Source organism: Schistocerca americana, chromosome 1, assembly GCF_021461395.2.
Source record: "Schistocerca americana isolate TAMUIC-IGC-003095 chromosome 1, iqSchAmer2.1, whole genome shotgun sequence".
In the NCBI taxonomy this organism is placed as follows: domain Eukaryota; kingdom Metazoa; phylum Arthropoda; class Insecta; order Orthoptera; family Acrididae; genus Schistocerca; species Schistocerca americana.
This window is the reverse complement of record NC_060119.1, coordinates 248,619,118-248,647,070: the sequence shown is the minus strand read 5'-3', so window position 1 is coordinate 248,647,070 and position 27,953 is coordinate 248,619,118. Positions and strand designations below refer to the sequence as shown.

Below are 27,953 nucleotides of genomic sequence, written 5' to 3'. Positions count from 1 at the left end.
ATACATTATAGCAACATTACACAACAAACTGTCATAGAGAACAAAATGTTAAGTAAATGATATTCAGCATTATTTACTACTTTCTGACTCCTTGTTTTAATAATGTGACATGATAAACTGCTCTGTATGACACTTGTAATTTAATTATTTTTTATTGATGATTATTACTGATATGTAGCAATCACATGTTGTATGACTTTTGAAATAATTTGCAAAGCCAGCATTCTACTTGTACACACTTAACAAGAACAAGGAAATTACTCATCAATTCAATCACAAAATTTATTGCTAACTTAAGAAAATTTGTTTATTCATTTTTTGTTATAACAGGAAGCGAACATTTGTTCCAGTACTTCCCAACACCATGTAAAAATATAGTATAAGTTAAATAAATAAAGAAATTATAAATTCTTTACACTGTGTGTAGCATCTAACACTAAAGATCTAGGCTTTTTATATATTTCATAAACAGTACATATTTCCAGAAAAAATATGAGATATTTCTGCATATAAATGCATTTTATAATTTACTATAATTAAAATCTTTAAGGAACAGTATTTATATATGTGCCACTGTATTTAATTAATATTTCATTAAAATATAAATAGGCACCATGTAGGATATATGCTGCATTTGTGACACCCATGGTGTACAGCTTATATGTGCTATGGTTGAGATGCCATTCGAATCCTTGCTGTCTCTCTTGACCTGTTGTGTACTTCTGCTGTACGCAATGTAATTCCAAAAATGTCCTCATGATATCGGTTTTCATCCTGTGAATATTTATTTGGAAAATTTTAAGTGATATTACTGTTTGACAAATTTTAGTTGCTAAGTTAAAATAAATGTGACTAACCAATCTCCATTTCAGCTAACTCTAGCATCAAACATAAAGTGATTTTAGACTCACAAACAAGGAGAGGTCCCCAGATGTGGGCTTCACTTTCTGAATCCATCTATACAGTGGTGTTGGTTAGGGTCCCAGTTATCATACCTTGCAGGCATTCATCAAAGTGGGTCCCCATTTGCGAGTAATTAATGAAAAAGGATTTTGTGTGCTGCTCCAAAGCCTTATAATACGATAATTATTTTGAGTGGCAGCGTAGTGTGGTGGTTAACGCTTGAACAGGTGCACCTACGTATAAAGTGTACCATACACAAATAACATTTTCTTGTACCATTTCATTGTTGTTTTCCAATTGTGAGCCCATATCTATTCCTTCATTATTGCTTCAGCTAACACAGTGCTAAGTTGTGCTGTCATACATATGAATGAGCAGCGGTAATATACAATAAACAATGAGCTAGGTGAGAAAAAAATTTGCGATGTGTGCAAGAAAATAACCAAAATTCTAAGCTAGTGGCACACTGCCGCAGCTAGCGGCACACTGCCACAATGAGGCAGTTATCTACAAGGTAATTAGCACCCGAATAAGTGCTTGGTTGGGATCTGATTCAACTGTGCTGTTCAGTGCTTTGAGTGGGTCATTACTCTGGGGTAACATTTGTACATGGCAATAGAGTGATATTTGAAATTTTATTTTATTGTTGTTTAATTAAACTAATATTAAACTGTGATTTTGCTCATGAATGTTTACCTTGGTAACACACCGACAGCTATTCTTTACAACTGTACAAAGTACAATGCATGCCCGCATAATTTACAAAAAATGGCACATCTGCCCAAGTATGTAAATGATTTGCTGAAGGTGATGGATTCAAATCTGATCAGGTGCTTATCCTTTTTTGATCTTTTTCAAATTGACTATGATCAATATTTTTATCAATTAAATCTTTCAAATGGAATTTTATTGTTTCTAATCCTTTGCTCTATCATTTTAATGACCATACTAACTTTTTTCTAGACTCTCATTCTCTTTTAATTTGGAATCTTTGGCTGTGTGATTTCAATTACATCTATGTATTAACTTCAATACAATTTATTCTATTTTATCATGTTATATATTCATCCATATTACTTGACTCACCATCCCTTGTGTACACCATGTGGCATATATTTTTGTCATCAGTGAAAAATATGATAAAAAAGTTCAGAGAGCGTCTGAATTACTTCATGATGAATCCAAAACTGCTAAGCAGTAAGACACAGTCAAACTCCATTCAATCATTCATTCAATTCTGTGTGCACCACCATGTACTAATATGATATGGTATGTCTGGTATGGATTGAAGTTAGGTCATGAAAAGATTAATTTCATAAAATTAACGAAGTTGCTTCCCTTTGAATTTTTTGAAAAAACAATGTGAATGCAGAAAGGCAGCATTTATTTTTTGTCCATGGTGCAAGAAGAATTTATGTTTTAAGTGTATGCATGGTGATTACCAACCAACCAACCAAAATACATCTCAAAAACTAAAAATAAATTTATGATTATTGCACAAATGATGAGCCAAACATTAGAAATAAAAAATATATTTGAACCGATTAACTGAATAAAAATAATGTCAAAATCAATTCAATAAAGACTTAGAAATAAAAATTTAAAAGCATCTAATGTGATTTAAATATGTCACTTCAGCATATCAGCTATATACCTTCCCACCCCTGTCGACATCTCCTTGTCAGTTAGAAAAACGCTAGATCATGCAATTCTTTGTTAATATTCAACAGAAACCATACAGTTTAACATGGTTCTAAGCTGACTGATTTCTGCTGTGGCATAATTGACTGATTTAATACTGTCCGCTTATTCTCATCTTACAGCAATAGTATTACCTTTACATAATTATTACACTTATCTTTAATAAGCTGTTTAAAACATTCTCATTTTTCTGTATCTATAAGTTTCCTCATCCAGTGCTCAATTTCAGTGCCAAGTAAGCTAATCCTAGGTAACATAACAGATGCTAGCAAACCAGTCCCTTTTTCTAGCAAGCATTATCTATAATTTCCTTCCCTTCCAAATCATTCTAATATTTCTTCATTTTTTTCACTTTATAAGTTCTTTTAATTTTAACATCATTTTATTCCATGATGTTTTGAATAATTCCAAGTTCCTCTTTCCCCGTATTCCTTCGATCTACAATTGGTTTCCCTTCCAATGCTTCTCTGTACAAGTACACTTACAGAATGTTATTTCACAACTGCATAATCATATCTGATCACAACTGCATAATCATATCTGAGCATTTTTTTAAAAAGAAACAGTTCTTCACTTGAACTTATTTAGGTTGGGTGTGATGTGGTCACCTTGAAGATAACAGCGATCCCATGTTTGAGAATATGTGAAAACCAAAAGATCTATGACCACAAATATTTGTTTTATTCAGTGACTGGTTTGAATTTTTATGATCATTATCAGATTCATCTTTCTTCTTCTTGAAGTTAATAGAAGACGTAAATAAAATTTACAGCCTCTACTGACATCAAATAGTATAAAAACATGATAAAATTGTAATAAACAGTCATGACCTTGAAGTATGACCTTCGTTAGCACAACAATGACACTACATCACAGGCCATGAGTGTTTTTTACAATTTTATAGTGTTTTTACACTATGTAATGATTCCAATCATGGCTATAAATTTTATTTCCTTCTTTTGTTGACTTCAAGGAGACACATCAATATGATGACGATCATAAAATCAAAACTGGTCACTGAAAAAAAGAAATATATGTGGTCATAGTCTGCATTGGATTTAACATATTACACCAATTTACTCTATGCTATCAGTTTAATGTCTTGATTACCATAGGTGATTACAGTCAGAATCACAGTCACTCTTCACTATAATTTGTTAGTGGCCTACTGTTCTGATCTAATCTGTGGGTGAATGCTTCTTTGCTGTACTACATTGTTGTAACTTTCAACACCTTTCCCTCTTTTTTTTAACATTATCAATATTTCTTTTAACAATGCCACATAAGTCATGTGATTAACTACCCAAAAAGAATAACTTACCGTATGTTTTTACTTGCTTTGAATATTTATTTATTTATTACATATACTTCCTCACATTTGACGATACGGAGATAAGCGAACAACATGATGGGGAACATATTTGTAAACTGCTTATTTGCTTCGGATAGTGACTTAAATAATGAGATAAAGCTTTCAAACAATTGCTGCATTTCTCCAGCGACATTATGTCTGTCCTCATACATTTTTAAACACTTCTATAATCACATAAATACAATGGGAAAGAAGGATCTAGAGTATCTATTACAGCATGAGAATTCCTCCTGCAATGAGTTACAAAGAAAATTTCATACCAATGAGTGCAGAGAAGAGATAATGACACACTGAAATCACCCACAGCAAAAGTGCTACAGCAAGGTTCTACATTTAAAATTAATGCAACATCACTACATATTCAGTGAAACGGTTGTGAGGATGTATGGCGATATTCTTGCAGTTTTTTTTTTTTTTTTAGATAAACTATCCTAGCTGTAAAACAGGTTTTATTATGTTATATTTTGCCAATAACACATTTGGCCTTGTTTAAGGCATTTTGAGATTGATTGGCCTACAAAGAAAAATACGAGGGCGGTTCAGAAAGTAACCTCCGATTGGTCACAGTGCGGGTTGTGGGGGGAGTAGCGACGCCATCTGTGCGTTCACGCACTCAACAGGTCAGTCGGGATCAAGCCGTGGTCGAGTGAACGTCGTACCTGCGCTAGTTTAGTTTTTGTGGCAGGTTGAAATGTGTGCTGCAATAGAAAACCCTGCCAAATGTGAAGTGCGTGCTGTCATAAGGTTTTTTACAGCCAAAGGATATTCTGCAGCAGCTATTCATCGTGAGCTTTGTGCCGTGTACGGACCAAGAGTTATGAGTGAAGGAGTTGTCCATGAATGGGTACGTTTATTTAAAAGTGGACGAGAAAACGTTCATGATGAAGAGAGGAGTGGTAGACTATCATTGGTGACTGACGAACTCGTTCAGACAGTTGATGCAAAAGTTCGTGAAAATCGACGTTTCTCAATGTCGGAGTTGTCTACTGGTTTTCCACAGATTTCTAAGACTGTCTTGTATGAGATAGTGACAGGAAGATTGGGTTACCGTAAGTTCTGTGCACGATGGGTGCCCAAAATTCTTACCGACCACCACAAAACTCAAAGAATGGCCTCTGCATTAGACTTTCTGTCACGTTATGAGGACGAAGGAGAACCATTGTTAAACAGAATCGTGACCGGTGACGAAACCTGGATTAAGTACGTGAACCCTGAGACAAAAGAACAATCAAAGATGTGGGCACATTCAAATTCGCCTACCAAACCAAGAAAAGCCTCGCAAGATTTTTCTGCCAGAAAACTGATGGCAACGGTGTTTTGGGATGCCAAAGGGGTGTTGTTGGTTGAATTCATGGAACGTGGTACGACCATTAATCAAGACGTGTACTGTGAAACAATAAAAAAGTTACGACGGGCTATACAGAACAAACGCCGTGGTATGCTGACTTCCGGTATCGTTTTTTTGCACGATAACGCCCGTCCTCACTCTGCTCGCAGAACAACGGCCCTTCTTGAGTCCTTCAAGTGGGACGTTATCAACCATCCACCTTACAGCCCAGACCTGGCGCCAAGTGATTATCACCTCTTCATGCATTTGAAGAAATGGCTCGGGTCACAGCGGTTTGATGACGATGAAGAGCTCAAAGATGCGGTCACAGGCTGGCTCCAGGCACAAGCGGGTGATTTTTATGCAGAAGGAATTTCAAAGCTTGTGAAGAGATACGATAAGTGCCTCAATCGCTATGGAGACTATGTAGAAAAATAGTACAAAGATGTAGTTGTAAGATGTAAATATTAAAATATTTTTATTTAACTTGGTGTATTTTTTTAAATCAACCGGAGGTTACTTTCTGAACAGCCCTCGTACAAAGGGCATAACAGGTGTTACACACATGTGCTGCCTTCCAACCAAATGTCTTAGCAGGCAAACAGTCAAATTTTAAGAGACTTCATGCAGTGTCCTTGTAAGTGTATCAAGCAGTCCAAAGGACACCAAACGTGGGATCAGGCCAAAAGAACTGCATCACAATATGTAAACATTTAAAGTGCTGTTTTGCACCTGCTGATGGTTTTTTTTATATATTTAAAATATGACTTACCATATTTTCAGCACTATTTTATGTCAGGGCACTACACAATGTTCTTAAAATATTGCCAACATTATGTGTTTGCTAAGACATTTGTATAGACAGCAGCATATGCATTTACCAGTTGTTATGCCATTTGTATTTTGCTTTGTAGGCCAGTCCAAAGATGTATTAAACAAGGCAAAATGCAGTATTGGCAAAATATAAGATGATGAAGCATGTTTTGAGCCATGAATTGGAAAAAGTTCAGTAGTCGTGCATGCTACTTTCTAATGATAAAATAACATAAAGGTGATCATAATGAGAGTACATTACTTACCTCATGGGGATGATTACAAGACCTGAACAATCTAATTCAATAAGCTAGTACATAATGCAGATCACAAAACACTGCTTTTACAGTTCATATGTTCTTCCAAAGAATATAATAGGCAAGAAGTAGCCTACCTTAAACCTGAAATCCTGATTTCTCAATTCCTGGCAGATTCTTGAAATATACAAAAGACCAACGTAGTCAATCTATACAATATTTCAGCAGTATTATTTGCCATCTTATTCTAACTTGTACTGAGGAATTAAGAAGAATTCCTCTATACATGTGTGAAGAGAAAAGCAGTTCAGCACTCCGTAATACATCAAGAAGAAGCTAAGGAACACTGTCAATATATTCTGCAAAATATGTGCAGTCATATAATTAGATAGCTGGAAACTCATATCACATACCAGAGTAAGGAGACAATTCCTTGGCCTGGCAGAGACAAGACAATTACATCACTGAGATTTTATATCTGTTATTTTGGCCTAGTTGCAAAAGATTGTAAGTCAAGTGTCGACTTGAGGAGTATTTTCTTTATACACATGCGTGTTGTAAGTCTCTAGTTCAAATGGATAAACTGAAAGAGAGGGCCAATATAAAATCCTATTTTTAGAAAGGTTTATTGCAAGGGAACTCATATGACATTGGTGAAGGTTTGTAAGGGGTCTGTTCCTATGTTTTAAACAGTTAAGGAATGAGCATCTGAATTAAAAATTTTCTTGAAGATGCAGAATATGGTATTTGAGGTTTGGTAATAAAAGGTGAGTGAAATATATGAGGCTGTGGCATCTTAAAGACTTTCCAGAATCACAGTTCAGTCAGGGAATTTACGTATTGGAAAAATCAATTGCCAGGGTATGTAGAACTAAAACTTGTGTTCTAAAATGCATAACATAAGAACTATGAGTACTTGATCATCTTTACCACTTTGAGACACATCTCTTCTACAGAACAAGTGCTCATAGCTCTCATGGTTTGCATTTTGGTGCCCATATTGACTGCACTTTTTTTCTTGATTTAGTCCATGCTACTTTCTCTCAAAATATGGGAAGCAAGACAGTGTAGTAAAAGGGGCGTTACACAGTATTGAAGATGACATATGATAATAGCTCGTGAAGTATGCATTTTAGACCCATATTTACTAGACATTTTGTCCTTGTTTCGGCCCATAATACGACATCCAAAAAATTTTCAATGGAGTTCTGGTTCACCCTGTGTCTATCACATTTGCGACTTACATCAGAGTGTTTCATGGCCTGGCTGAAAAATATTTCAACCCATCTTTGCAATTTAAGAGCTAAAGTCAAAGATTCCATTGCCTCCATAGGCTGCTCCCTCTAAATTAAAATATGAACAGATCATTTTATGTAAATATCTAATGACAATAAACTAATTTGCTCACCCTCATTTTAAGCATGTAGCTCTCAACATCTGCATCTGTCATAGACCCATGTTCCTGTATTATTAACTTCAGCATTTGATACACATGTTCAGCCATTGTACAGTCTCCACATACATAAAAATGGCCATCTTCCTCCACCAGTTTCTTGTACACTGAAGCAGCTTCTTTGCGTATTAAATCTTGAACGTATGTCTGAAAAATAGTAAACAGAATTCCATTATGCATGTGTCTAGTTTTCCAACTATGTTTCTCTTGTAGGTAAAATTAAAACCATAAAATGTACACATTCCTTTTTGTTAGTCATAAACTGTGGTGGACATGAGCCCATCCAAATGTGAACATGTGCTTACACCTTCCCTCACACACACACACACACACACACACACACACAGAGTACAGTCTCTGGCTGCTGAGGCCAGACTGTGAGTAGCAGGGCATCATGGGAGAAGCAGCCGGGTGGTGAGTATAAGGAGGCTAGGGCACGGAGGGGGAGGGATAGCAGGGTAAGGGTGTGGGACAGTAAAGTTCTGCTTGTGAGAGCATACAGGGACGAGGTCCTGAGAGAGTAAGGCAGCTAGTTGCAGTCGTGAGGTTAGACAGAGGGCAGGAGGAGGGGGTGACGGGGGACGGAAAAGGAGAGGACTGGGTGCATTGGTGGAAGAGAGGGCTGTGTAGTGTTGGAATGGCAACAGGTAAGGGGCTGGATGGTGGATTGGACTATGACTAATGAAAATTGAGGCCATGAGGGTTACACAAACGTAGGATATATTTCAGGCAGAGTTCCCACCTGCACAATTCAGAAAAGCTGGTGTTGGTGGAAAGAATCCTGATGGCACAGGTTGTGAAGCAGTCACTGAATTGAAGAACATTGTGCTGTGTGGCATGCTCAGCAACAGGATGGTCCAACTGTTTCTTGGCCAGTCTGTCAGTGGCCATTCATGTGGACAGACAGCTTGTTGGCTATCATGCCTATGTAGAATGCAGCACAGCAGTTGCAGCTTAAATTATCAATCACATGCCTGGTTTCACAGGTAATCCTGCCTTTATTGGGATAGGTGATGCTTGTGACTGTACTGGTGTTGGTGGTGTGGGTGGATGTATAGCACAGGTCTTGCATCTAGGTCTACTACAGGGATATGAGCCACCAGTCAAGGGGTTGGGAGCAGAGATGTTTACAGATGAAAGAGGATATTATGTAGGTTCAGTGGGCAGCAGAATACCACTTGGGACAGATGGGAGGGATAGTGGGTAGGACATTCATCATTTCAGGGCATTATGAGAGGTAGTCAAAACCCTGGTGGAGAATCTGCTACCTTGATATCCCCCCCCCCCCCTCCTCCAGCCTCCATTTGAGTCCGTGTGTGTGTGTGTGTGTGTGTGTGTGTGTGTGTGTGTGTGTGTTGCAACTCAGCATTTCCACTATATGGTGAAGGGCAACTACCCTTATCATAATAGTGTTACATTCCATCCTGGATTTTCCGTTGTTATATTTTTTACTGTTTTTGTAATCTAATCAAAATGGAACCTACAAGATCAAGCACATCTTTCTAAGAATGCGGATCAAAATGTAATGCCTCCTATCTCATAAGAATCTAATAATAAACATACAACATTGCAATTAATGCAGATGATAGCCTGAAGTGTCCTCTACAAAATATTATGTTCACCATAGCCACAATGCACTTTTACAAATTTGTGTCATTGTTGAACCCAGACATCAAAACAAGTCCAAAATTTTGCTTTTGATCCATTATTTTAAAGCTGTTTTAACCTCATGCGTGGGGACACAGTAATGGATGTCAAAATTGTGTGGTGTTGGCTAAAGAAGTTTAGTAATGGAGAAATGAGTATTGCAGGTAAAACATGCTGCGGCTGGCTGACAGGATCTGTCACACATTCCAATTGAGAACCTGCTGATGAAATGATTCGAGGAGACAAATGTGTTATCAGAATCAACAGTGAAACCTCTGTAACCGCATTCAAGAAACTCAAGGAGGCAATAAGAAAGAAGAGACCAAGCTTCATCATGATAAAGCATGCCCTAACATACTGTTTTTCACAACCAAGCAACTGCAAAAAAGGGCTAGTCAGTGGAGCCTTATGCACTCTATCTCCCTGATTTGCCACATCTGGTTTCTACCCATTTGGACCTATGAAGGAACACATACATAGTTACAGAATAAACATCTTGGATGAGGTTGAAAGAGCTTTAAAACCATGGGTCAAGAAGCAAAACCCTAAATTTTTCCAATCTAGTTTTGATTTCTCGGTTCAGCAATGGTGTAAATGTGTACAAATGCATGGTGTCTGTTGAAAGGTAGTGTTGCATATAGTATAGTTCAATTCTCATCTGCACAAATTCTGCTGTTATATATTCATTATTTATTTTTCCATGACACAGGAGCCATTACGTTTCGATCCACCTTTGTATATGAAAGGTCTGTTATTCAATAACAAATTAATTTTCTGTCTAGTTAACAGAGTGAATGGTACAGTTCTTTCTCAACTCATATGTCCTTTTATCAGAGATCAAAAGAGGATTGATTGAGAAAAGTTGGAAAGGAGGAGAAGGTCAATCAATGCTCAGATTCAGAAGGACCCATCCACTGCGAGGCTGACAGAAGACAAAGATGAAGTTCTAGTAGCTTAGTTTCTTATATTCAAATTTTGGATGGACATAAACTTACTGGAAGAGCTGAAGTGCAGCAGTTAATGTTTGTAGCTTCGTGAATCTACAATTTTACATTTTGTAGCAGCTGGCAAGTAATCCCATATATTACTTCTCAGCTCACTGTCATATGCCCTCTCCAGTTCTAGGAGCATTTTTATTAGGTCATTTATTTACATAAAATTATTTCTCACTTTGATATATCATTAAAATATTAGGAGAAAGGAAAACACCCAATAATATTGTTCTTAGATTAAGAGAAGACGCATGATAGTGTGCTGAGGTATAAAATATGGAACTGCTGGTAAAATGGAATGCACCCAAGTCTCTAATTAAACAGACTCAGATGCTCTATGACAAATGTGAGACCAGAAAGTGAAAGTCAATGTGGTTTAAAACAAAGAGAGCTGTGTGTTATTTGGTTTCAATTATTACAACCATAAATAAGGCATTATTTTAATTTCACCAAAGGTTAGGAACAATGCAGTCATGTAAGTGTAGCTAAATTTCCTTTCTCTAGTACAAGCATAATGTGTCAAAAGATGGAAAACTGTTTCTTATGAGGAAAATGTCAATTGATGGGGCAAGGAAAGTTGTTTATAATTGAATTTTGAGAAGATTTAATACAGGATGTAGTCAGTGTTCAGATTTGGACTCTATGGAATGGATCACACACTTCACTTGAAATCCTGTATGCTAGGGTTAATGAAAAGCTTAGTTCACCTACATTTGCAGTACACATGATTTAAAAATGACGATATTAATCTATTCTTGATTTTTCTATTCATAATAAGTGTGAAAGTTGACTTACAAGTGTAAGATATTAAGAATACCAGAAGTTTATTCTAATGAGGTATAATTGTTTTACTATTGGAGTCTCATGTGCAGACATCTTCAGAAACTTGGTATTTTGATAACTGTCTCTCAATGCATATAGGTTAATTAATATCCTTTATCATTACTAGTACCTTTCTTTTCTCAAAACAAATGTAAAGTACGAATACAACCAAAAGCAACCTATACAAAAACTTAGAGGGCCTAGTAATGGTAAAGAAAGGAGGACAAATGTATTCAACAATCTGCTAAGCATGTTAAATGTTTTCTGGGTAAAATAGTGAAGTTTAAGATTGAATTAAAGTACTTCCTTTTAGACTACTCTGTTTACTTCATTGAAGAATATTACTGAAAATCTTAAAATTAATGTTTCAGGTTATATTACAATATAATATGGTTGCATAAAAAATAGACTCACTAAGCAATAGTGAGAGAAAACTAATCTAAAAGATGTGGAAATGTGCAAGCTCTCGGAGCTAGTGGCTCCTTCTTCTAGCCGGAGAGAAGGGGGGGGGGCTGAAGAGAAAAGAAAAGAGAACAAGGAAAAAGGACTGGTTAGGTTTATAAAATGGAAGAGTTATGGAAAAGTTGTGCAGAACCCCTTGACAAGGAGTTCTTGGCAACTCTCCCCATTTTTCCTGCCATGTCTACAGAGGAGATTTTTTTATCTATCCATATTACATTATATTTTCAAACACTCGTTATTTAGGTTATAATATAAATAATATTAGCTGCACAGTAGTACAATAATTTGTAAAGTTCATTAATTTCATTGTATTGCACTTCTGTAAAATGTACAGCTTTCAATTCTTTACACATCACAGGGACCCAGTCTGAGTGATCCACTGAATAGGGCTCATGGAAGTTAAAACAATGTAAAATAAAAGAAGGGTAATATGTTTAAAGCTAAACTCCTTCCATAAGAAATTCTAGTTCACATACAAACAAAAAACATTTCAAATATCTGAAAACTAAGTGGAATGATAATAAATGATGAGTTTCACTGAGGACTCAGCAAGGAAATTAATATGTGGAAAACCGACTAGAAGAAGCAACAGGATGATATGATGTGCCTTACGACATGAGGGGTAACATACAAGGTACTTTATGGAGTTGCAGAGGGCAAAAACTGTACTGGAAGACAAAGACTGGAATGTATCAAACAAATAATTGTGAATCTTTAGTGTAAGTGTTTCTCTGAGATAAAGAGTTTGGCACAGGTGAGGAAGTTATGGTGTACCACACCAAGTCAGTAACAAAAAGAAAACTAGTGATTGCCCACTCAAACCTCCCCCCCTCCCCCTTCCTCCTCCCTCCAAAGAATGGAGAAAGTGCTGTGTCGGAGAGGCTGAATGGAGAATCCACCAGACAGCTGGATGGTGAGACAATTTTTTTTCATTGTTAAAAGATATTTAATTTAAACATTAATTTTTGGCAATAATCATTTTTAAATGAAATGACAGCCAAAAATAACACCAGAAATTTAAACAAGAATTCAAGGATAATCAAGCCTTCAGTTTACACTTCAGACATCTAGATGGAACATTAGAAACAAATGACAAACGAAACTGCAATCTTCTTGTAGATTATTTTCAGAAATTCCTAAACTGCTGAAATCCTAAAAAGCAACTCAGTTTTGAGAAACTCTCCCCAATTCTGTATTCAGCATACCCTACACTGGAAGACATCAAAAGAATTACCTGCAACTTGAAAAACAATAAGGGACCCGCAGATGATGAAATAATTCCGGAATTACTGGCAGCAAACTAGCTTAAAGAAATATTACAGATCATTTAGTATAATGAGAAAATCCTCACAGATTGAAATGTGCATTAATTTGGCCACTTAATGAGAAAGAAGACAAATCACATACAAGCAATTACAGAAGTATTTGTTTACTTCCAGTCGGCTATAAAATCCTCTCTAACTTAACAGATGAAAAACAAACAGACAAGTTAATTGGAGAACATCAAGCAGTACTATGAAAAGATCACATGCAGAGAAACTCTGAATTGTTATAAGGAATCAGTCCTATCATTTCTTTTGCTCGTTTACAGAAAGCTAAGACATTATCTAAATTTTGTCCAAATTTGAATAAATTATTATTTGTGAATTATGTAGCCTACAACTGTGGATGTCCACAGAGTTTTCTGGTCATTGGATGTAATATTTCTGCACATATGAATTTCTGTTTCTGTGGCAATATGTTCTCATACTTCAACCTTACATTATGAAAATTAGTTGGCAAATAATTAACAGCAAATGCTCTGAAAAAAATTTACAATATTTTTAATTATTCAGTTTTAAATGTAGACATAACATATGTTTCTATTTATGTTTTTATTTACTTCACTATTTATATGTAATTGGTATTGTAACATAACTGGAAGTTTCCACATTTTTATATTTGCAAATTTTATAACCTTTGTTATTAGATATCATTGCTAAAATCTCCACGAAAATACATATCTTTAAGAGATGTTCTATAAACTAAGCCTGGTGTATAGTCTGAAAATGGAAAATATCTTACTATTATTTTGATTTGTGGTATGTTGGGAATGTTCTAGAACAATTACATGTCTTATATTATCTCTCTTCGACACCAATTGCATTAGTCTTGTTTAGACTTGTTCAGGTTGTTTCTGGGCTTGTACATACGTTTTTTGTAACTTGGCTTGAGTTAACATCTACAGAAGCTTATTGGAAATGTGTAATGTAGACTACAATTCTTATGTTTCAATGTTATTTCTGGGTATTGTGAAAGCAATTGTGAGGCAACATGAAAAATACATAAACAATGATTTTTAGTAGAAAAACAATTGATCCCAAGCTGATCCAAAACTTATACATGATATTGCACAACATCTTTCGGCTGCTGGATACTGAGTCATTCTCATAGTTAAGTGAATTTTCATTTATATCAGGAACTTTTGTTCTTATGCAACGTCCTTGATGCTTAAATGTTAAAAGCTAAATCAAAGGTAGTGCATCACACTGCTAAACCATTCTCCAACTTCAAAAAAATAAACAGACTGTAATCATAACAGACCAGAAGCAATCCAATCAGTAGAGAATCTTGACCAAATAGAAGGAAAATCTGGGGTGCAAATACACTGCATGTAAGGGGTCAGATCAAGATTCAACAGCCAACATGTAATTAACAAATTTAGCAAAATCTTTCAAGCAGACAAATTTTTAAGTACTGAGATAGAAAATATTGAACTAACAGGGATAAATAAGGAATCTAAAAAAGAAAGAACTGCAAAACTAAATAAGAGCATACAGACTCATCTGGAACAGATACAACAAAAAATCTGTACCAAAAAATGGAAAATTATGACATAGTAACAAAGTTGTTAAAACAGAAGCTCTACATGCATCTGTTAATTGATGGCAGACCCAAATAAAAACCATTGAAAAACATGAAAGGAAAATTCTCAGACAAATCTCAGGACGAAATAGAAATCGGATGAAAAATAAATCACAGATCAATCAAGACACAGCAAAAGATCACAGATATCGTCAGGAAATAGTGAATACAGTTCTATGGTTACCTATACAGGGTGGACAACTGGCAAAAACGGAAGCTAACAGAGAAGCCTTTCAAGATAGAATGAAATTTATAACATTAATTCACAAAGACCTGAGAAGATTACCTGGCAGAATTCAGAGTGGGCAGAAGAATGTAAAAAGAAACAAAATGAAGCAACAGAGAGGTACTGGGAGAAAAAGAAGAGTAAATTGCTGAACAAGTACAAATGGTCTCTTCAGTAGGGCACAACAAAAATAATAAAGAAAGGTATGTTTGGCAGCCAGTTTCAGTTGTTCTTATTTTGGCATTTTATCTCAAAACCTGGCAGAAAATCCAGAGAACTTCTGGTCATATATGAAGAATGCTACCAGCAAGACACAGTCAATACCTTCTCTGGACAATAGCAATCTAAATACTATTGACAGAGTGCCACGAAAGCGGAGTTACTAAACACAGCCTTTCAAAATCCCTTCACCAAAGGAGACAAAATAAATATTCCAGGATTCAAATTACAAACAGCTGCCAGCATGAGTAACTTAGAAGCAGATATCCTTGGAGTAGTGAAGCAACTTAATACCACTTAATAAAAGCAAGTCTTCTGATACAGACTGTATACCAATTAGGTTCCTTTCAGAGTAAGCTGATGCAATAGCTCCATACTTAACACTCATATACAACCACTTGCTCAATGAAAGATCTGTACCTAAAGACTGGAAAGTTGCACAGGTCACACCAATATTTGGAGTAATCTGATAAATTACAGGCCCATATCATTAATGTCAATATGCAGCAGGACTTTGCAACACACATTGTATTCAAACATTATGAATTACCTTGAAGAGAATGGTCTATTGACACACAGTCAACACAGATTTAGGAAACATTGTTCTTGTTAAACACAAGTAGCTCTTTGCACACACAAAGTGTTGAGTGTTATTGACAATGGATTTCAAACTGATTCTGTATTTCTAGATTTCAAAAGGGCTTTTGACACTGTACCGCACAAGCAGCATGTAGTGAAATTGCATGCTTATGGAAAATAATCTCGGTTATGTGACTGGATTTGTGATTTCCCCCTTTTGGAGGGTCACAGTTCGTAGTAACTGACGTAAAGTCATCAAGTAAAGCAGAAGTGATTTCTGGCGTTCACCAAGCTAGTGTTATAGGCTCTCTGCTGCTCTTTATCTATATTAATGATTTAGGAGACAATCTGAGCAGCCGTCTTAGGTTTTTTGCAGATGATGCTGTAATTTATCATTTAGTATACTTATCAGGAGATCAAACAAATTGCAAAATGATCTCTAAAAGATATCTGAATGGTGCACAAATTGGTAGTGGACCCTAAATAAAGAAAAGCATGAGGTCATCCATATAAGTGCTAAAAGGAATCTGTTAAACTTCAGTTACATGATAAATCAGTCTAATCTAAAGGCCAAAATTTCCACTAAATACCAAGGAATTACAACAATTATGAACAATTAAAATGGGAAAGAATACATAGAACATGTTGCAGGGAAGGCACACCAAAGACTGTGTTTTATCAGCAGAACACTTAGAAAATGTAAGAGATCTACTAAAGAGACTGCCTACACCACATTTGTTCATTCTCTTTGGAGTATTGTTGCACAGTCTGGTATCCTTACCACATAGGATTAAAGGTGTACATAGAGAAAGTTCAAAGAAGAGCAGCACATTTCGTATTATCGCGAAATAGGAGAGAGAGAGAGAGAGAGAGAGAGAGAGAGAGAGAGAGAGAGAGAGAGAGAGAGAGAGAGAGAGTATCTCGGACATGATACAGGATTTGGGATAGGCACCATTAAAGCAAAGGCGTTTTTTGCTGCGGCAGAACCTTCTAATGAAATTTCAATCACTAACTTTCTCCTCCAAATGCAAAAATATTTTGTTGAAACCCATCTAAGTAGGAAGAAACCAACATCACAATAAAATAAGGAAAATCAGAGCTTCCATGGAAAGATATAGGTGTTCGTTCATTCCGCGCACTGTTAGATAGTGGAATAATAAAGAATTACTGTGGAGATGGTTCAATGACCACTATGCCAGACATTTAGGTGTGATTTGCAGAGTATCCATGTAGATATAGATGTAGTTCTGCTACAGAAAATAATCAGTTTACATCAGGGTTTCCAATTTGATCTACAGCAAATTATGCTATTATTTGTTGATTAATACTTTACCTTAGGTATATCAGCTTCACGAGAAAGGGCAAGGAATACTTTGTCCAACACTTTTTCTTCCAGCATTGCTGCTTTTTCATCATGATACAGATCAAGAGCTCGTTGTCGGCAGCCAAAGAACAACCACATTTTGCCAAAACCATCAGTGCCTAAAAACAAAAAGGATCTTTAGAGCTGATTCTCATCTTTTGTCAGAACACTTAACTTCTACTCTTGGTGTTAGTTCAAGAATGTTATTAGTTTCACAGAAACCTTGTTGTGAAGCTTGTAACTGGGCCATCCGGTGCTGCCAGAATCCCCTGAAAGGTGCAATTCCTGTGCCAGGACCCACCATTATAACTGGTCGTTTGACGTCCGTAGGAAGGTAGAAGTTGGGTGCACTGAAAAGGAAGAGAATTTCACTTAAATGAAACAGAAAGAGCATACAATGATTTCCTGCAATTTACAATGAAGGACTATTTTTCCGAAATCTTTAATGTTTTTTCACTGTGATTGTTTATGATTCAGTTCATCCTCGATGTACTTAGTATCTACCAACCTTTCCTTTCCATAATAATGTTATATACATACAAACCATAAAATGATTACATTAAAACTTTAATGAAATATCAAATGTGTTCCATGAAGGAATAATGATAATCGAATAAAAGCCTGAAAGAAGCGAGGGAGGGTTGGGAAAGGGTGGGTGATGTGTGGTAGGGCAGCAACAGCATCAACCATCTTTCCCCAAACCTCCATCCCACTGCTTCCCACTTCCTTTCTCCTGTTGCCCACTCCACCTGACACAAGATCTCATCCCCCTGAAGCTGCAAAACTACTTTAACCATACTGTAGTTAGCTGGTATAATGTAGCTCTATACAGGTGCATGCAAGTGTGTGCATATGTATATATGTGTACTGTAGCTCAAAATGAATTCAGCCAAAAGCTAGCAAAGTTTTCAGTCTTGATTACATTCCTGTCAACAAGTCAATGCCTCTGCTAATTGATGGGGTGCTACCTCTGTTCTTAAATTATTTGTATTTACCAAGTCAGGCCATCACCATATATGTCGTTGTTGTGGTCTTCAGTCCAGAGACTGGTTTTATGCAGCTCTCCATGATACTGTATCCTGTGCAAGCTTCTTCATCTCCCAGTACTTACTGCAGCCTACATCTACATCTACATTTATACTCCACAAGCCACCCAACGGTGTGTGGCGGAGGGCACTTTAAGTGCCACTGTCATTACCTCCCTTTCCTGTTCCAGTCGCGTATGGTTCGCGGGAAGAACGACTGCCGGAAAGCCTCCGTGCGCACTCGAATCTCTCTAATTTCACATTCGTGATCTCCTCTGGAGGTATAAGTAGGGGGAAGCAATATATTCGATACCTCATCCAGAAACGCACCCTCTCGAAACCTGGACAGCAAGCTACACCGCGATGCAGAGCGCCTCTCTTGCAGAGTCTGCCACTTGAGTTTACTAAACATCTCCGTAATGCTAACACACTTACCAAATAACCATGTGATGAAATGCGCAGCTCTTCTTTGGATCTTTTCTATCTCCTCTGTCAACCCGACCTGGTACGGATCCCACACTGATGAGCAATTCTCAAGTATAGGTCGAACAAGTGTTTTGTAAGCCACCTCCTTTGCTGATGGACTACATTTTCTAAGGACTCTCCCAATGTATCTCAACCTGGTACCCGCCTTACCAACAATTAATTTTATATGGTCATTCCACTTCAAATCGTTCTGCATGCATACTCCCAGATATTTTACAGAAGTAACTGCCACCAGTGTTTGTTCAGCTATCATATAATCATACAATAAAGGATCCTTCTTTCTATATATTCGCAATACATTACATTTGTCTGTGTTAAGGGTCAGTTGCCACTCTCTGCACCAAGTGCCTATCCACTGCAGATCTTCCTGCATTTCACTGCAATTTTCTAATGCTGCAACTTCTCTGTATACTACAGCATCATCCGCGAAATCCGCATGGAACTTCCGACACTATCTACTAGGTCATTTATATATACTGTGAAAAGCAATGGTCCCATAACACTCCCCTGTGGCACGCCAGAGGTTACTTTAACTCTTCAATCCAGCCACACATCTGGTCTGATATTCCGTAGGCTCTTACTTTGTTTATCATTCAACAGTGCGGCACTGTATCGAACGCCTTCCGGAAGTCAAGGTAAATGGCATCAAATGGCTCTGAGCACTATGGGACTTAACATCTGTGGTCATCAGTCCCCTAGAAATTAGAACTACTTAAACCTAACTAACCTAGGGACATCACACACATCCATGCCCGAGGCAGGATTCGAACCTGCGACCGGAGCGGTCACGAGGTTCCAGACTGAAGCGCCTAGACCGCACGGCCACACAGGCCGGCGAAAATGGCATCTACCTGGGAGCCCGTGTCTAATATTTTCTGGGTCTCATGAACAAATAAAGCGAGTTGAGTCTCACATGATCCCTGTTTCCGGATTCCATGTTGGTTCCTACAGAGTAGATTCTGGGTTTCCGGAAATGACATGATACGCGAGCAAAAAACATGTTCTAAAATTCTAAAACAGATCGATGTCAGGGACATAGGTCTATAGTTTTTCGCATCTGCTCGACGACCCTTCTTGAAGAGTGGGACTACCTGTGCTCTTTTCCAATAATTTGGAACCTTCCGTTCCTCTAGAGACTTGGGGTACACGGCTGTTAGAAGGGGGGCAAGTTCTTTCGTGTACTCTGTATAGAATCGAATTGGTATCCCGTCAGGTCCAGTGGACTTCGCTCTGTTGAGTGATTTCAGTTGCTTTTCTATTCCTTGGACACTTATTTCGATGTCAGCCATTTTTTTTGTTTGTGAGAGGATTTAGAGAAGGAACTGCAATGCGGTCTTCCTCTGTGAAACAGCTTTGGAAAAAGGTGTTTAGTATTTCAGCTTTACGCATGTCATCCTGCCATCATCATCCCAGAGTGTCTGGATATGCTGTTTCGAGCCACTTACTGATTTAATGTAAGACCAGAACTTCCTAGGATTTTCTGACAAGTCGGTACATAGAATTTTACTTTCAAATTCATTGAACGCTTCAGGCATAGCCCTCCTTATGCTAACTTTGACATCGTTTAGCTTCTGTTTGTCTGAGAGGTTTTGGCTGTGTTTAAACTTGCAGTGAAGCTCTCTTTGCTTTCGCAGTAGTTTCCTAACTTTGTTGTTGAACCACGGTGGGTTTTTCCCATCACTCACAGTTTTACTCCGCACGTACCTGTCTAAAACGCATTTTACGATTGCCTTGAACTTTTTCCATAAAGACTCAACATTGTCAGTGTCAGAACAGAAATTTTCGTTTTGATCTGTTAGGCAGTCTGAAATCCGCCTTCTATTACTCTTGCTAAACAGATAACCTTCCTCCCTTTTTTTATATTCCTATTTACTTCCATATTCAGGGATGCTGCAATGGCCTTATGATCACTGATTCCCTGTTCTGCGCTTACAGAGTTGAAAAGTTCAGGTCTGTTTGTTATCAGTAGGTCCAAGATGTTATCTCCACAAGTCGGTTCTCTGTTTAATTGCTGGAGGTAATTTTCGGATAGTGCACTCAGTATAACGTCGCTCGATGCTCTGTCCCTACCACCTGTCCTAATCATCTGAGTGTTCCAGTCTATATCTGGTAAATTGAAATCTCCACCTAAGACTATAACATGCTGAGAAAATGTATGTGAAATGTATTCCAGATTTTCTCTCAGTTGTTATGCCACTAATGCTTCTCAGTCGGGAGGTCGGTAAAAGGAGCCAATTATTAACCTAGCTCGGTTGTTGAGTGTAACCTCCACCCATAGTAATTCACAGGAACTATCCACTTCTACTTCACTACAGGATAAACTACTACTAACAGCGACAAACACGCCACCACTGGTTGCATGCAATCTATCCTTTCTAAACACCGTCTGTGCCTTTCTAAAAATTTCGGCAGTATTTATCTCTTTCCGTACCTATATCGATTTCAGCTTCAGTGCTTTCTATGCAGCTTCGACAGTTTACAATTACAATACCAATTGCTGCTTAGTCCCCACATGTCCTGACTTTGCCCTGCACCCTTTGAGGCTGTTGCCATTTCTGTACTTGCCCGAGACCATCTAACCTAAAAAACCGTGTAGCTGCCTGCTGTGTCTAGTGGACTCCTGACCTATCCAGTGGAACCCGAAACCCCACCACCTTATGGCGCAAGTCGAGGAATCTGCAGCCCACACGGTCACAGAACCGTCTCAGCCTCTGATTCAGACCCTCCACTCGGCTCTGTACCAAAAGTCCACAGTCAGTCCTGTTGACAATGCTGCAGACGATGAGCTCTGCTTTCATCCTGCTAGCGAGACTAGCAGTCTTCACCAAATGAGATAGCCGCCGGAAGACAGAGAGGATTTCCTCCGATCCATAGCGACACACATCACTGGTGCCGACATGAGCGACTGCCAGCAGATGGGTGCACCCTGTACCCTTCATGGCATCCGGAAGGACCCTTTCCACATCTGGAATGACTCCCCCCGGTATGCACATGGAATGCACATTGGTTTTCTTCCCCTCTCTTGCTACCATATCCCTAAGAGGTCCCATTACGTGCCTGACGTTGGAACTTCCAACTACCAGTAAGCCCACCCTCTGCGACCATCCGGATCTTGCAGACTGAGGGGCAACCTCTGGAACAGGACAAGCAGCCATGTCCGGCCGAAGATCAGTATCAGATGGAGACAGAGCCTGAAACCGGTTCATCAGACAAACTGGAGAGGCCTTCCGTTCAGCCCTCTGGAATGTCTTTCACCCCCTGCCACACTTCGAGACGACGAGACGACCTCCCACTCTACCACAGGTGACGTGTCAGCCTCAATGTGGGCAGTATCCCGGGCAGCCACAGCCGTAGTCTGATCGGGATGCGTGGGACGAGCTGGCCGTCCTCAACAAACCCCCATCCGGACCCCCACAGTGATGCCCATTGGCAACAGCCTCAAGCTATGTGACCGAAGCCAACACTGCCTGAAGCTGGGAGCGAAGGGATGCCAACTCAGCCCGCATCTGAACACTGCAGTTGCAGTCCCTATCCATGCTAAATAATACTGTGCAAAGAACATCTGAATTAATCTACAGAGAGCACAAACAATTCGACACAAAATTTAAACGGTTATTAAGCTACACGACTGCCTAGTAAATGCAGTAATGCTGCTACTTGCGCACTGCTGACACACTGCTCGGCGGCAGAAGGAGACTACATGATTTTACTCTATTCAGGTACTAAAACACGATGCTACAACTCTCAAATACTATAACATGACCAAAATTTATGAATTAAACAATGCAAGTACCCAAAAACACGCAAAGAAATTAAGAATTAAACTATGTAACAAATAAGTGAGCTAAGAGTATACGACTTGCTGCTGGCAGCTGCTTATCCAACAGCGGCGGGGAGCATCCTTCTGAATCTGTTTAGTGTATTCATCTCTTGGTCTCCCTCTACAATTTTTACCCTCCACGCTGCCCTCCAATACTAAACTGGTGATCCCTTGATGCCTCAGAATATGTCCTACCAACCGATCCCTTCTTCTAGTAGAGTTGTGCCACAAATTTCTCCTCTCCCCAATTCTATTCAATACCTCCTCATCAGTTATGTGATCTACGCATATAATCTTCAGCATTCTTCTGTAGCACCACATTTCAAAAGCTTCTATTCTCTTTTTGTCTAAACTATTTATCATCCACGTTTCACTTCCATACATGGCTGCACTCCATACAAATACTTTCAGAAAAGTCTTCCTGACACTTAAATCTATACTCGATGTTAACAAATTTCTCTTCTTCAGAAACGCTTTCCTTACCATTGCCAGTCTACATTTTATATCCTCTTACTCCCCAAGTAGCAAAACTCATTTACTACTTTAAGCATCTCATTTACTAATCTAATACCCTTAGCATCACCCTATTTAATTCGACTACATTCCATTATTCTCGTTTTCCTTTTGTTGATGTTCATCTTATATCCTCCTTTCAAGACACTGTCCATTCCGTTCAGCTGCTCTTCCAGGTCCTTTGCTGTCTCTGACAGAATTACAATGTCATCAGTGAACCTCGACAGTTTTATTTCTTCTCCATGAATTTTAATTCCTACTCCAAATTTTTCTTTTGTTTCCTTTACTGCTTGCTCAATAAACAGATTGAATAACATTGGGGATAGGCTACAACCCTGTCTCCCTCCCTTCCCAACCACTGCTTCCCTTTCATGCCCCTCGACTCTTATAACTGCCATCTGGTTTCTGTATAAATTGTAAATAGCGTTTTGCTCAATGTATTTTACCCCTTCCACCTTCAGAATCTGAAAGAGAGTATTCCAGTCAACACTGGTAAAAGATTTCTCTAAATCTACAAATGCTGGGAACGCAAGTTTGTCTTTCCTTAAGCCATCTTCTAAAATAATTATTATGGTCAGTATTGCCTCACGTGTTCCAACATTTCTATTGAATCCAAACTGATCTTCCCTGAGGTCGGCTTCTAACAGTTTTTCCATTTGTCTGTAAAGAATTCATGTTAGTATTTTGCAGCTGTGGCTTAATAAACTGATAGTTTGATAATTTTCACAACTGTCAACACCTGCTTTCTTTGTGATTGGAATTATTATATTCTTCTTGAAGTCTGAGGGTATTTCTCCTGTCTCATACATCTTGCTCACCAGATGGTAGAGTTTTGTCAGGGTTGGCTCTTCCAAGGCTATCAGTAGTTCTAAGGGAATGTTGTCTACTCCCTGGGCCTTGTTTCAACTTAGGTCTTTCAGTGCTCTGTGAACCCACCAAAAGAAGTTAAGCATATAATTGGTTCTCATATCTTGAAATGAGATAGATGTCTTGTTGTTGTTGTTGTCTTCAGTCCTGAGACTGGTTTGATGCAGCTCTCCATGCTACTCTATCCTGTGCAAGCTTTTTCATCTCCCAGTACCTACTGCAACCTACATCCTTCTGAATCTGCTTAGTGTATTCATCTCTTGGTCTCCCTCTACGATTTTTACCCTCCACGCTGCCCTCCAATACTAAATTGGTGATCCCTTGATGCCTCAGAACATGTCCTACCAACCGATCCCTTCTTCTGGTCAAGTTGTGCCACAAACTTCTCTTTTCCCCAATCCTATTCAATACTTCCTCATTAGTTATGTGATCTACCCATCTAATCTTCAGCATTCTTCTGTAGCACCACATTTCGAAAGCTTCTATTCTCTTCTTGTCCAAACTATTTATCGTCCATGTTTCACTTCCATACATGGCTTTGAATTTTTTGATAACACAGAATATCATGCAAAGGAAACTACATTGTATGTTCTCTTTGAACTGAATATGAAATGAAAAAGAAACGTTATTCTAAAAAACAAAAATATTGCAACATCCCACAACATCAAAAACATACAATAGTGTATTCAGTTATGTGTAGGTCCTCAATGAACCCTCAGACACTCTTGAATGTGATTAGGCATTCTCAGTACCAACTCATTGCAAGCCTCTTGAGATGTATTTTTCCCCTCCTCAATGGTAGTATTCCTGAGAGCTTTAGTCATTAATGGAGGATGGTGATGCCTGGAAATAGCTCTTTCGAGCAAGCACCATGCATGCTCTATGCAATTCATATCCACTGAGCACAATGGCCTATCCATTCTTTGGATCCCACATGCTATCAGATGCCATCACATACTGTGAGCATGATGAGGTCAGAAGTTATCACCTTGTAGAGTGAACCCTTCCCCTATAGCCTCTGCAAAACCAGTAAGGGTCACTGAGCCAGGTGGTGCAGTGGTTAGCACACTGAACTCACATTCAGGAGGACGGCGGTTCAATCATGCCTCCAGCCATCCTCATTTAGGTTTTCCATGATTTCCCTAAATCGATTCAGGGAAATGCCAGGATGGTTCCTTTGAAAGGGCACAGCCGACTTCCTTTCCTAATCCAATGAGACCGATGACCTTGCTGATTGGTCTCTTCCACCAAATCAACCCAACCCCACTAAGGGCCAGAGAATGTGGTTTTCAGACACTGCAGTAGTCACAACGCCTTCAATTGGAAAAAGTGGTGTGTGGCAACCATATATGATCACTGCGCAAAATATGACTGAACCACTGGATTCTTGGTAACATTCCACAGCCATTGACGGATAACTGCATTCCCCTATTTGCTTCCGTATGTGAACAGAGTTGTTGTCAGGATGCAAGCCTCTTTGTACTTCATCTGTGAACAGTGTTTTGGTCCATTGGTCTTGTGTAAAATATTTATGTGCTCTAGCCCATCTTACAGAAGCACCCCTGTGATGTAGACAGAGTGGTGGAGCCCTGAGAAGTCTTGGGCTGTACACCTCCCATCATGAAGTCTGTTGTGCACAGTTTGGGTACTTGCGGTAATCCCTGTTGCTTCTCAAAGCTCAGAACACAGGGTAGTCACAGTCTTTGAAGGGGGTCTCCATACAGATATTACATGCTGGTCCTGAGCTGCTGCAGATTTGCATGCACGGGCTTCACAATGTCGATCTGCTACTGAATGTGTTTCCTGGAACTTTTTCTACAGCCTGGAGTCAACACTTGGCTTAATGTTAACAATATTCACAATGTCAACTTGTCTTGTGTTTTGTCCCATTAATGTGATGATTTTGATATGGTCTGCCATGGAGAGCCCGTTCCAAGGCATTGTGCTACATTATGAGGCCCACAGATGATTGTGCATTCACAAGAACTGTGTTTGTTTACTAGCAATGACTGCCTGGCCCCTGATGAGCCAGAGTGGCAATGTTGAACGAGTTCGAATTATGTACACAGTCACACTCCTATATAAACACAACAGGAACATCCATAGTGACTAAGGGGTGGGTAATTTGGAAATATGCTAACTTTTTTTGATGAGTGTAGGTAACAACTACTGGTTGACAAATTATTTAGAATCTGGCTTTTAATACTTCTTTTAGTTTTTTCTGGACATTTTTGCATGGCAACACTCAGTGTTTTGCCTATGATGAGGATTTTATAGACTCAAATGAGGACATCCTGTTTATCAGAATTGTCTGATGCCTCTTGGGGTAAACTGCTGTTAATAAAAATACTTAACTACAAATTGATGAATACACTAAGCAGATTCAGAAGGATGTAGGTTGCCGTAGTTACTGGGAGATGAAGAAGCTTGCACAGGATAGAGTAGCATGGAGAGTTGCATCAAACCAGTCTCTGGACTGAAGACCACAACAACAACAATTACAAATCTTTCCTTAAAAGAATATGATGTTATGGATGACAAAAGAGGATGACTCACCTTCTTACAAATAAATAAATTTGATCATTTTCTTCAGCATCTCTCAAGAAATTTGAACACACGCCATAGTGCAGTGGACCATCACCATCTACAATAGAAAAAAAGTAATTTCACTTTCTTTGAAAACCATAAAAATTTTGAGTTAGAAATGGTAATATACTTCAGATTTTACATACAGTAATAAACATGGGGCACACAAAGAATTCACTCAATTTAGGCAGTTTCTTGTCTTTTACAAGAACAAAGCAAGTGGCATTCTCCATTGTCACAAATGGTGCAATACCCTCTCACTTAATACTATTCAATTATCAAGTTCAGCATTATTACATACCCTCATTCTCATTACAGAAGGGTCCCTCTCACCCTGCTCACCCCCCCCCCCCCCCTCCCCCCTGCACTCCTTCTCTGAGAGCTAGGAAGTGAGGAAGTGTATCGATTGTGCTTTCATGTGAGTCTACTGTGTGTTAAATAAAACTACTTACCGTATACCATATTTTGAGAGGTGGTAGTATGGAACAAAACAAGAAAAAAATGTCCAGTAAACATGGGCTCCAACTTGCGAACCTTAAGAGCTATGAGTACTTGTTCATCCTTCTTACTGTGAAAGATCTTTTCTACTGCACTCTCTGTGCTATTACAAACGATCTACAGAATGCAGTAAGGAAACGAGGTCACATTCCTCTGTTGTTTTCTATGGATACAGAGCACAATAAATGTCTGTTACTGTAAGCACATTCACAATTGGGTAAGCATCACACATGCATTAGCTCTAATGGAAACAGGCTGTGTTGGAACAAGTTTGTGTAATCCTTTTACAGTGTAGTTTTATCTTTGCACTTACTGGTTTAATGTAAGCCTGTTATTCCACATGGGAAATGGTAGACATGATCTTCCATTATGGTCAGAGATAATAGATAGTGAAGGATATTAAATGACACAAAAGTAGATAGAAAAATATAGGAAATGATTTTTTTGGAGGGGGGGGAGGGGAAGAGACAGAGGAAAGAGAGAGAGAGAGAGAGAGAGAGAGAGAGAGAGAGAGAGAGAGAGAGAGAGAGAGAGAGAGAGAGAGGGAGCAGCTGACACATAAGATAAAACACACAAGACAGAACTGCTACAAGGAAAAATGGTTTCAAAATCTAACTGTTTTCAAGCAGTTAGAAAAAAATTCTATTTATCATGTGGAAACCAAAAAATCACACAAAGAAGATGCTGAAAATGCCAGTTTACAGACCAGAATTTAAGGAAGGGAACAATCAAAGACAAAAAAAGTTATCCAGGGATTAGAGAAAGAAAGTCAATATGCATATTTTGGGACACAACAGCTGAGAGGGAAATTAATTACTGAAAGTAAATTATCATATTTCTGTTATTATCACTTTTCTGTTAATTAATCTTTCAAAAATTCTTGAAAAGATGGGTGGGGATGCAGGAAATCAACAACTAACAGTAAATTAAAGCCTGTTAAGTATACTGTACTCTTCCAGAAATTGACTTTCCAAAGTTTTTTGAAATAAGTGCATTCACATATCAATAGAAGAGGCATATCCAGCACAAATTTAAATCTTCTTTTATAATTACTTTGTTTCATGACATACATTAGAAAGTATAGCTGCCAGTCATAGGCCTGTATAGTGTCTTCGCTC

The 27,953-nt window shown here is 38.4% G+C and overlaps 1 protein-coding gene across 1 annotated transcript in view; it reads right to left on the bottom strand.

Annotated features, from left to right (window-relative positions):
- Positions 1 to 281: 281 nt before the first annotated feature.
- LOC124555160 (nitric oxide synthase, salivary gland) overlaps positions 282 to 27,953 on the bottom strand; it is a 693,873-nt gene continuing 666,201 nt past the window's right edge. Inside the window, exons 21-25 of the mRNA XM_047129021.1 lie at positions 26,308 to 26,395; positions 17,263 to 17,390; positions 17,011 to 17,159; positions 7,782 to 7,973; positions 282 to 774 (exon numbers count right to left, since the gene is read on the bottom strand). Of these exons, the coding sequence (XP_046984977.1) occupies positions 667 to 774; positions 7,782 to 7,973; positions 17,011 to 17,159; positions 17,263 to 17,390; positions 26,308 to 26,395 (665 nt within the window). The 3' untranslated portion in view covers positions 282 to 666. The remainder of the gene's footprint in view (positions 775 to 7,781; positions 7,974 to 17,010; positions 17,160 to 17,262; positions 17,391 to 26,307; positions 26,396 to 27,953) is intronic.